The 12,295-nt window shown below is 45.2% G+C and overlaps 1 protein-coding gene across 7 annotated transcripts in view; it reads right to left on the bottom strand.

Annotated features, from left to right (window-relative positions):
• Positions 1-8,506, bottom strand: part of IQSEC3 (IQ motif and Sec7 domain ArfGEF 3) — a 150,176-nt gene extending 141,670 nt beyond the window's left edge. For all 7 annotated transcript variants that reach the window (XM_089671753.1, XM_089671754.1, XM_089671755.1 and 4 more), the window contains exon 1: positions 8,099-8,506. In XM_089671753.1, the coding sequence (XP_089527879.1) occupies positions 8,099-8,454 (356 nt within the window). In that variant the 5' untranslated portion in view covers positions 8,455-8,506. The remainder of the gene's footprint in view (positions 1-8,098) is intronic.
• Positions 8,507-12,295: the final 3,789 nt, after the last annotated feature.

The following is a 12,295-nucleotide window of genomic DNA, read 5'->3' as shown; positions in this document are numbered from 1 at the left end:
AATATGTATTGTACAAAGTACTATGGCTCTGTATAAAATGCAAACACTGTGATTATTTACATGGGGGGTAATGCACCATATTACAGAATAAAGTGCCTAGCAACACAATTCAGTAGAGATAGCAAAAGTCAGAGCATTGCTTTACACAGAGTACAGAGAATTATACAGAGGTACAGGACAGAGAGCATTGTTCTATACAGAGTACGGAGAATTATACAGAGGTACAGGACGGGGTGCATTGTTTTATACAGAGTACAGAGAATTATACAGAGGTACAGGACGGAGAGCATTGTTCTATACAGAGTACGGAGAATTATACAGAGGTACAGGACGGAGAGCATTGTTTTATACAGAGTACGGAGAATTATACAGAGGTACAGGACGGGGTGCATTGTTTTATACAGAGTACAGAGAATTATACAGAGGTACAGGACGGAGAGCATTGTTCTATACAGAGTACGGAGAATTATACAGAGGTACAGGACGGAGAGCATTGTTTTATACAGAGTACGGAGAATTATACAGAGGTACAGGACGGGGAGCATTGTTTTATAAAGAGTACGGAGAATTATACAGAGGTACAGGACGGGGAGCATTGTTTTATAAAGAGTACGGAGAATTATACAGAGGTACAGGACGGGGAGCATTGTTTTATACAGAGTACAGAGAATTATACAGAGGTACAGGACGGGGAGCATTGTTTTATACAGAGTACAGAGAATTATACAGAGGTACAGGACGGGGTGCATTGCTTTATACAGAGTACGGAGAATTATACAGAGGTACAGGATGCAGAACATTTTCCCTAGAGAGTGCAGAGCATTGCACAACAGTACAGAATGCAGAGCACTGTTCTATACAGAATGCAGGTGCATATCACAGAGGTCCAGTATGCACAGCATTGTCCATAGAGAGTGGAGAGCAATGCACAGACTATAGGAAGCAAAGTACTGATCTAAATAGTGAGCAGAGCATTGGGCATAGGTACCAGATGCCAAGCACTGTTCTATACAGAGTGCACAGAAGTAATAGATGCAGAGCATTTTCCATAGACAGAGCAGAGCAATGCATAGATGCAATTTATGCAGAACGTTGTTCTAAATAGAGTGGCAAGCATTGCATGGAGGTACTGGGTGCATAGCGCTTTCCATAGAGAGTGCGGAGGAACAAGATGGAGAGCACTGTGGTATACAAAGTGCAGAGCATTGCATAGAGGTACTGGATGCAGAGCACTGTTCTATACAGATTGCAGGGCATTTCACAGAGATACAGCATGCACAGAATAGTTCATAGGAGATTCAGTGCACATTGCACAGATACTGGGTGCGGAGGACTGAGTGCAGAACATTGCAAAGAGGACCTGAATTCAGAGTGCAGAGCAGTGTTCTTCACAGATTATAAGGCATATCACAGAGCTACAGGATGCAGAGCACTGTCTGTAGAGAGCGCAGAGCATTGCAAATAGGTACAGGATTCAAAGCACTGTTCTAAAAAGTGCAGAACATTGCATAGAGGTATGGATGTAATGTACTGTTCTATACAGAGTGCAGAGCATTGCACAGAGATACACTATGTAATGTACTGTTCTATACAGAGTGCAGAGCATTGCACAGAGATACACTATGTAATGTACTGTTCTATACAGAGTGCAGAGCATTGCACAGAGATACACTATGTAAAGTACTGTTCTATACAGAGTGCAGAGCATTGCACAGAGATACACTATGTAAAGTACTGTTCTATACAGAGTGCAGAGCATTGCACAGAGATACACTATGTAATGTACTGTTCTATACAGAGTGCAGAGCATTGCACAGAGATATGCTATGTAATGTACTGTTCTATACAGAGTGCAGAGCATTGCACAGAGATATGCTATGTAATGTACTGTTCTATACAGAGTGCAGAGCATTGCACAGAGATATGCTATGTAATGTACTGTTCTATACAGAGTGCAAAGCAGGGGCAGACTGACCATTTGGAAACTCGGGCACTGCCCGAGGGCCCATGGTCAGTAGGGGGCCCCATGAGATGCCCCTGGTATCTTTTTCATAGGCTTTTTTGAGTTTGGGCAAGGACACAGGGGCCCCATGATCCCCTATTGCCGGGGGGCCCCATGAGTTGTCAGTCCGCCCCTGGTGCAGAGCATTGCACAGAGATCATACAGTATATAAAGTACTGTTCTATACAGAGTGCAGAGCATTGCAAAGAGATTCGCTATGTAAAGTACTGTTCTATACAGAGTGCAGAGCATTGCACAGAGATACACTATGTAAAGTACCGTTCTATACAGAGTGCAGAGCATTGCACAGAGATACACTATGTAAAGTACTGTTCTATACAGAGTGCAGAGCATTGCACAGAGATACACTATGTAAAGTACTGTTCTATACAGAGTGCAGAGCATTGCACAGAGATACACTATGTAAAGTACTGTTCTATACAGAGTGCAGAGCATTGCACAGAGATACACTATGTAAAGTACTGTTCTATACAGAGTGCAGAGCATTGCACAGAGATCATACAGTATATAAAGTACTGTTCTATACAGAGTGCAGAGCATTGCACACACATATGTATCATGCATGAAGTGTGAATCTGACGCACACAGAACACAGCAAAGCACCCTGGCAGCTCATCAGACTGAACTGAGTCTCTCTAGCAGTCCATCAGCCACAGAGGTGCCTGCAGTAGCACAGTCCCTACTTGGTGACCCCGCTAGCTCCTCAGCATCATCCACATTCCCTGCATGTACAGCTGCATCATCCCTTCCCCAACATCAAATCTGCGCAGCCCGCCAATACCCCGAGCGTCCCGCTTACCCCACAGCTACATATTAAACATATGATTCAATCACACACAGCAATATGTACAAAGTATAACACAATAATAATAATATGTAATATGTATGGAGGGTGCAATTAGCAGAAATGTAATTTATTTATAGAAGGGGGGATTGCACTCGGCTTGGAAGCTGCATCAGATCAAATTCCATATCGTCAAGGTGAAGGGAAGCCCCACACAGCTCATATATTTCTGGAATTGGAATCCTGGACCAAATCTGGGGGGGGGGGCTCCATAAATCACACAGGGGTTAATCTGGAGATGCCTATGTGACCTCTGACCTGCCTCAGATTGTATTATTATTCACAGAGGTCAGGAAATGTGCAGTCCCCCCAATGGGGGAAGTTGAGGCGTCCGTGTACCCCCATTTATGGATACCATTTATCTAGAGCAGAAATATTACAGAGACTAAGTATCTCCTCTATCTGAACACATTGCACAGACAGAAAATAAAAGAACATGTCACATGGCCTTGGTATGTTAGGAATGGGCACTACGGGGCTTTTTTGTTATTTGCAGAACTACAAGTCCCAGCATGCCTCTCAGCACTAAAATTTGAACTGCGTAGATTTAAAGGTTCTCCAAAGTTCGGCTGGACAGGCTGGGATCTGTAGGGACTCGGGGGCTGGAGGGCAGCAATGCACACAGCGACTTCAAACAATTAAAACAACCATTGACCAATGGAATAAGAGCAGTGGTTTGATCATCAACATACACAGGTGATCCATTAACACTTGGTTCTCATTGGATATCCTTTGAAGATGATGCATTTCATGAAAAAGGGCACCGATAGGATTGAATGACCTCTTGTGCATGCAACTTGCAACTTTCTGGCCACTATGACCTACCAAGGTTCACCATACACAGTACAATGATTGTACAATTTCCTTTACCCTAGGTTCACACCTAAGTGTTTTCTGCAGTGTTTTGCAGGAACGCAGTACAGTTCATTTAACATGATTTCCTATGGGACATGTTCACATCTACGCGTTTTCACCCGGTGCGGTTTTTGTAAAGGGTCAGGGACTTTTTTTAACGTAACAAGTTGCGTTTTTTGGGTCTATAGACTTCAATGGAAACACTGCAGAAAAGCGTGTATTGCGTTTTTGATGCGTTTTAAATCTGCCTAGCAACAAGAAAAATTAAAAAAAAACCTGCAAAATGCATCAAAAACGCAAATGGAAAAACGCAATGCAGAAACAGCTCAATCGCAACCTACATAGGTGTGAACCTAGCCTTAGATCTACCAACAAGTATGTAGTGCAAGGGTCTGTCTGATTGGATACAGATTGAATGGATGATTTAGGTAGGTGTCAAATTGATTGCACGGAGATTGTATGGGTAGATTGTAATGTGTATGGTAAGCCTTTTAAAGGCTAAACATCTATTAAATTTACCACCTGAACCCCGATAAAGCAGCAGAATAATCGGTCAAGCACAGATCGCTGCTGTGTTTACCATAGAGAATATTTTTTTGACTTGATTATGTCATCAAAATGTTTCATTTCAGACAACTAGATCTGTAGATGTATGGATACTATTAGCACAATTGACAGTCAGTGATCATGTGACAACCCCCGTGTCACCGCAGCTGTCCCATACTTGAAGGATCTGGGGCAGAAGAGGTCCTGGTCACAATACCTACAACAACCATCTTTATTTCAGTAGGTAAGTGTCCCTCCAACAGACGTTATATCCCCTTTATAAATAAGAAAGGCTTTAAGATAAGGTAAGTCACACTCTTTCTAAAGGAAGGTAAGGTAAGTGTCCCTCTGCCTTTTAGATGGTAAGAAGACAAGTCACCCTCCGTCTTACAGAAAACACACACCACTGGACCTATGGGAGGTGTGCCCCCTTTTCTAATATAGAAGGTAGTTCCACCTATCACTTGCAGAAGGTAAGTTGCCCCTTTCTCTCCGAAAGAAGGTAGCTTCCCTGTAAGTGCTCCCTTTCACTTTTGGAATGTAACTTCTTCTCTTTGTTACAGAAGGTAAGTGCCTCCTCTTTCTCATAATAGATAAATCCTCCTTTATATTACTAATGGTAAGTCACTCTCTCACAGAAGGTAAGTCCCCCTCCCTCTTATACAGGGTAAGTGCCCCCACAACCTCTTATAAAAGTTTTGTTCTCACGTCATTATGTCACCCCTCACTCTTCTATAGAAGACAAGTGCCTCTCTCCTATAGGAGGTAAGTACCCAGAGTCTTATAGAAGGTAAATGCCCCCTCTCTCTTAGCAAATCCCACTCTTTTTGGGGGGTATGTATTCCCTCTCCTAAGGAAGGTAAGTTGTTCTTCCTTCCTAAAGACATGCCCCCCCCCCCCTCTACAGAAGGTAAGTACCTCTTCTCTCTTATAATGGGTAAATCACCTTTATGTTACAGAAGGTAAACCTTCATTTTCTGTTATATAAAAGGTATGTTTGCCCTTTTTTCTTCTATAGAAGGAATGTGCTAATCTCTCTGTAAAAGGTAACTTCTCTTATAGAAGGTAAGTACCCTCTCCCCTCTAAAAAGTAAGTCCTCCTTCTCCTATATACAAAGTGAATCTCCCCTTTCTCTCTTATAACAGGTAGGTTCTCCTCTCCTGCTTAAAAAAGTTAAGTCTCCGCTCTCCCTCTTAGAGCAGGTAAGTCTCTCCGCTACCTCCTATAGTAGGTAAGTCTTCTTTCTACCTCTTATAGCAGGTAAGTCTCTCCTATACCTCCTATAGTAGGTAAGTCTCCTTTCTACCTCTTATAGCAAGTAAGTCTCTCCTCTACCTCCTATAGTAAGTAAGTCTCTCCTCTACCTCCTATAGTAGATAAGTCTCTCCTCTACCTCCTATAGTAGATAAGTCTCTCCTCTACCTCCTATAGTAGATAAGTCTCTCCTCTACCTCCTATAGTGGGTAAGTCTCCTTTCTACCTCTTATAGCAGGTAAGTCTCTCCTCTACCTCCTATAGTAGATAAGTCTCTCCTCTACCTCCTATAGTAGATAAGTCTCTCCTCTACCTCCTATAGTGGGTAAGTCTCCTTTCTACCTCTTATAGCAGGTAAGTCTCTCCTCTACCTCCTATAGTAGGTAAGTCTACTTTCTACCTCCTATAGTAGATAAGTCTCTCCTCTACCTCCTATTATAGGTAAGTCTCTCCTCTACCTCCTATAGTAGGTAAGTCTCCTTTCTACCTCCTATAGTAGATATGTCTCTCCTCTACCTCCTATCATAGGTAAGTCTCTCCTCTACCTCCTATAGTAGGTAAGTCTCCTTTCTACCTCCTATAGTAGATATGTCTCTACTCTACCTCCTATCGTAGGTAAGTCTCTCCTCTACCTCCTATAGTAGGTAAGTCTCCTTTCTACCTCCTATAGTAGATAAGTCTCTCCTCTACCTCCTATCGTAGGTAAGTCTCTCCTCTACCTCCTGTAGTAGGTAAGCCTCCTCTCTACCTCTTATGGCAGTTAAGTCTTATTCCATTTTCATAACAGGTAAGTCTCCCTCTCTCTCTTATATCAGGTACGTTTTTAATTTTTCTCAGCAGGCAAGTCGCCCCTCTGCCTTTTATAGCAGATACGTCTTCCTCTTCCTCCAATAACAGGTAAGCCCCTATCATTTTCAGAGTAGGTAAGTCTCCTTTTTACCTCCTATAGAAGATGTATCTTGTTTCATTTACATAGCAGGTAAGTCTCCTTTCTACCTCTTATAGAAGATACATCTCATTTAATTTACATAGCAGGTAAGTCTCCTCTTTACCTCTTATAGAAGATAAATCTTGTTTCATTTACATGGCAGGTAAGTCTTCCCTCTTTCTTTTATAGCAAGTAAGCTCTTAATTTCTATAGCAGGTAAGTCTCCCATATCCCTCCTATACCGGCTAAGTCTCCCTCTTCTTTTTATGTCAGGTAAGTGTCCTATCATTTTCATAGACGGTAAGTCTCCCCTCTCTTTTCTAGCTGGTAGGTCCTTCATATTTGTAGCAGGTAAATCTCCTGACTCCCTCTTATATTAGGTAAGTCTTCCTCTCTCTCTTATATCAGGTAAATCCCCCTCCAGTCCCCATAGAAGGCAAGTATCCCCTCTCCCTCTGTTAGACGGTAAGTCTCCCTCCCCCTCCTCCACAGAAGGCAAGTGTCCCCTCTCCCTCTATTAGAAGGTAAGTCCCCCCCACCCCAATAGAAGACAAGTGTCCCCTCCCTCTATTAGAAGGTAAGCTCCCTCCCCCCCAATAGAAGACAAGTGTCCCCTCTCCCTCTATTAGAAGGTAAGTCCCCCTCCCAATTGAAGACAAGCGTCCCCTGTCCCTCTATTAGAAGGTAAGTTCCCTCCCCCTCAATAGAAGACAAGTGTCCCCTTGCCCTCTATTAGAATGTAAGTCCCCCCCCACACCAATAGAAGACAAGCGTCCCCTCTCTCTCTATTAGAAGGTAAGTCCCCCCCTCAATAGAAGACAAGTGTCCCCTTGCCCTCTATTAGAAGGTAAGTCCCCCCCACACCAATAGAAGACAAGTGTCCCCTCTCTCTCTATTAGAAGGTAAGTCCCCCCCCCCCAATAGAAGACAAGTGTCCCCTTGCCCTCTATTAGAAGGTAAGTCGTCGTCCCCCCACACCAATAGAAGGCAAGTGTCCCCTCTCCCTCTATTAGAAGGCAAGTCCCCCCCCCCCCCCCAATAGAAGACAAGTGTTCCCTCTCCCTCTATTAGAAGGTAGGTGCCCCCATAGAAGGCAAGTGTCCCCTCTCTCTCTATTAGAAGGTAAGTGTCCCCCAATAGAAGGCAAGTGTCCCCTCCCCCTCTATTAGAAGGTAAGTCCCCCCCAATAGAAGACAAGTGTCCCCTCTCCCTCTATTAGAAGGTAAGTTGTTCCCTTGGCCCCCCCAATAGAAGACAAGTGCCCCTCTCCCTCTATTAGAAGGTAAGTTGTCCCCCGCCCCCCCCAATAGAAGACAAGTGTCCCCTCTTCCTCTATTAGAAGGTAAGTCCCCCCCAATAGAAGACAAGAGTCCCCTCTCCCTGTTAGAAGGTAAGTCCCCCCAATAGAAGACAAGTGTCCCCTCTTCCTCTATTAGAAGGTAAGTCGTCCCCACCCCCCCAATAGAAGACAAGTGTCCCCTCTTCCTCTATTAGAAGGTAAGTCGTCGTCCCCCAATAGAAGGCAAGTGTCCCCTCTCCCTCTATTAGAAGGTAGGTATCTCCTGTCATTCCCCATAGCAAGTAAGTCTCCCCTCCACCCCCCACAGCAGGTAAGTCCCAGTGTGGTGGTGTAGTGTAGGTACTCACTCGGTCTTGCGCCCCAGGATGGCCTTGCAGAGGGTGGGGGGTTTGTGCTGGACCTGGGGGGACCCCCGCGGAGCCGGGCTGGGTTCGGGCTCCTCGGGTGGAGGTGGAGGTTGGTGCGCGGGGCTCTCCGGGGCCGCCTGGATCTGCGCTGGGATGGGGGAGGGTGCCGGGCTCTGGCTGGGCTGCTGCTGCTTCCGGAGGCTCCGGTTCTCGGTGCCCAACTGGTCCAGCCTCCGCTCCAGCTCATCGATCCGCTGCCGCTGGGTGTGGATGAGGCTCTGCTGGTTCTGGACGATGCTGGTCAGTTCCCGCAGGTAGAGCACAGCCCGAACCGGGTTCTCCAGGAGGTTCTCCATCCCGGGACCCGGCCAGCCCAACACTGACTGCTCTGCACCGCCGACTGACAGCACCGCCCGACTGGGGGAGGAGGAGGAGGAGGAGCGGAGCAGCATCAGCACCACTGGAGGGTTATATAACGGGGGAGGAGACCGATGGAGCCAGCATCACTACCTGTATAGAGACATAGAGTGTCAGCTCTGGGGGCACAGAGAGGAGAAGGATGGAGCCAGCATCACTACCTGTATACAGACATATAGAGTGTCAGCTCTGGGGGCACAGAGAGGAGACCGACGGAGCCAGCATCACTACCTGTATAGAGGCATATAGAGTGTCAGCTCTGGAGGCACAGAGTGGAGAAGGATGGAGCCAGCATCACTACCTGTATAGAGACATAGAGTGTCAGCTCTGGGGGCACAGAGTGGAGAAGGATGGAGCCAGCATCACTACCTGTATACAGACATATAGAGTGTCAGCTCTGGAGGCACAGAGTGGAGAAGGATGGAGCCAGCATCACTACCTGTATACAGACATATAGAGTGTCAGCTCTGGGGGCACAGAGAGGAGAAGGATGGTGCCAGCATCACAACCTGTATACAATTGGAATATAAACAGAAATCCTCCTGCGCAAAAGGGAAATAACCCTACTATAAGCTGCCAACACTTAATCTGTTACCCAAACAGTGATAATACCAAAAAATACATAAATAGTGCAGCGCTCAAAAAATAACCTATGTACATAAATAAATGTGCTCACATGCAATAGTGACACACATATAGTGAAATAACCTAAATAACAAGTGCCACTTAATGATCTAAGGTGTCCTTAGATCATTAAGTGGCACTTGTTATTTAGGTTATTTCACTATATGTGTGTCACTATTGCATGTGAGCACATTTATTTATGTACATAGGTTATTTTTTGAGCGCTGCACTATTTATGTATTTTTTGTATACAGACATATAGAGTGTCAGCTCTGGGGGCACAGAGAGGAGACCGACGGAGCCAGCATCACTACCTGTATAGAGGCATATAGAGTGTCAGCTCTGGGGGCACAGAGTGGAGAAGGATGGAGCCAGCATCACTACCTGTATACAGACATAGAGTGTCAGCTCTGGGGGCACAGAGGGGAGAAGGATGGAGTTAGCAACACTACCTGTATACAGACATATAGAGTGTCAGCTCTTGGGAACATAGTATAATGTAGTGATCTTGGGTCCATCCTTCTCCTCACTATAAAGACATATAGAGTGTCAGCTCTGGGGGCACATACTATAATGTGGTGATCCTGGCTCCATCCTTCTCCTGTGTCCCAGAGCCTCTATATGTCTGTATATAGTGTCAGCTCTGGGAGTACAGGGGGGAGAGGGATGAAGCCAGCATCACTACATTAAACTATGTATAAAAATATATAGAGTGTCAGCTCTGGGGGTACAGAGAGGAGAAGCATGGGCCAGCATCACCACACTTCACTATATAAAGACACAGAGCGTAAGCTCTGAGGGCACAGAGAGGGGAAGGAAGGAGCCAACATCACTACATTATGCTATGTGCCACCAGAGCTGATACTCTATATGTCTGTAAAGAGAGGAGAGGGATGGAGCCAGCATCACTACATTATACTATATACAGAAATAGAGTGTCAGCTCTGGAGGTACAGAGAGGAGAGAGATGGAGCCAGCATCACTATATTATAAATATACTACATATACAGACATTTAGAGGGTCAGCTCTGGGGGTACGGAGAGGGAAAGGATGGAGTCAGCATCACTACATTATACTACACTGCTCAAAAATAATTAAAGGAACACTTTTTAATCAGAGTATAGCATCAAGTCAATCAAACTCCTGGATATTGATCTGATCAGTTAAGTAGCAGAGGGGTTTGTTAAACAGTTTCAGCTGCTTTGGTGTTAATGAAATTAACATGTACACTAAATGGGCAACAATGAGATGACCCCCCAAAAACAGGAATGGTTTAACTGGAGGAGACCACTGACATTTTTTTCCCTACACATCTTTTCTGACTGTTTTTCACTAGTTTTGCATTTGGCTAGGGTCAGTGTCACTACTGGTAGCATGAGGCGATACCTGGACCCTACAGAGGATGCACAGGCAGTCCAACTCCTCCAGGACAGAACATCAATACATACCATTGCCAGAAGGATTGCTGTGTCTCCCAGCAGAGTCTCAAGAGCATGGAGGAGATTCCAGGAGACAGGCTGTACTCTAGGAGAGATGCACGGATCTGTAGAAGGTCCTTAATCCATCAGCAGGACTGGTATCTGCTCCTTTGTACAAGGAGGACCAGGATGAGCACTGCCAGAGCCCTACAAAATTACCTCCAGCAAGCCACTGGTGTGAATGTCTCTGACCAAACAATCAGAAACAGACTTCATGAGGGTGGCCTGAGGGCCCGACATCCTCTAGTGGGCCCTGTGCTCACTGCCCAGCACCACAGAGCTTATTGGCATTTGCCATTGAACACCAGAATTGTCAGGTCCACCAATGGTGTCCTGTGCTTTTCACAGATGAGAGCAGGTTCACCCTGAGCACATGTGAGAGACGTGGAAAACGTTATGCTGCCTGTAACATCATTCAGCATGACTGTTTTGGTGGTGGGTCAGTGATGGTCTGGGGAAGCATATCCATGGAGGGACACACAGACCTCTACAGGCTAGACAATGTCAGGTATCAGGATGAAATCCTTGTACCCATTGTCAGACCCTACGGTGGTGCAGTGGGGCCTGGGTTCCTCCTGGTGCACGACAATGCCCAGCCTCATGTGGCGTGAGTATGCAGGCAGTTCCTGGAGGATGAAGGAATTGATACCATTGAATGGTCCCCACACTCACCTGACCTAAATCCAATAGAACACCTCTGGGATACCATGTTTCGGTCCATCCAATGCCACCAGGTTGCACCTCAGACTGTCCAGGAGCATAGTGATACCCTGGTCCAGATCTGGGAGGAAATACCCCAGGACACCATCCGTCGTCTCACTAGGACCATGCCCCTACGTTGTCAGGCATGCATACAAGCACGTGGGGGCCATACAAACTACTGAGTACCATTTTGAGTTGCTGCAATGAAATTTCAGCAAAATGGACTAGCCTGCTGCATAATTTTTTCACTTTGATTTTTGGGGTGTCTTTGAATTCCGTCCTCTGTAGGTTGATAATTTTCATTTCCATCAAACGATGGGGCATCCTTACCTTCCAAACACATTACCCAGTCCAACCAGTATAAATATCCAGCATGAGATTTTTCCCCATTGAGATCTAATGTGATTTCAAAGTGTTCCTTTAATTTTTTTTAGCAATGTATATGCAGACATACAGAGTGTCAGCGCTGGGAGTACAGAGATGGGAAAGCTGGACTCAGCATCACTACATTATAATATATCTGAACATATAGGTAATCAGCTCTGAGATTACAGTGAGGGGGAGGTTGGAACCAGCATCACTACATTATACTATATACAGAAATATAGAGTTTGAGCTCGATTATGCTATATACCGTCCTTTAGAGTGTCAGCTCTGGGGGTACAGAGAGGGGTGGTATCACTACATTATACGATATACAGACATACAGAGTGTCAGCTCTGGTGGTACATAGAGAAAAGGATGGGCCAGCATCACTACGTTATACTATATATAGACATATAGAGAGGGGATTTTATCAAAACCATATCAATCTGAATCTGGAGCAGCTGTGTATGGCAACTAATCAGCTTTTAGCTTTTATTTTCAAATATTAACTGAACAAGCTGAAGACAGAAGCTGATTGGTTGCCATGCACAGCTGCTCCAGCTTCAGTCTGCTTCATTCTTAGTAAATTCTCCCCTAGATCCAGAATCT

The sequence above is a fragment of the Staurois parvus genome, unplaced genomic scaffold, assembly GCF_062004578.1.
Source record: "Staurois parvus isolate SC_StPar_1 unplaced genomic scaffold, SC_StPar_1.0 ptg000114l, whole genome shotgun sequence".
NCBI lineage: Eukaryota > Metazoa > Chordata > Amphibia > Anura > Ranidae > Staurois > Staurois parvus.
Note: the sequence above shows the minus strand (reverse complement) of the source record. Positions and strands in the feature narration are given on the sequence as shown.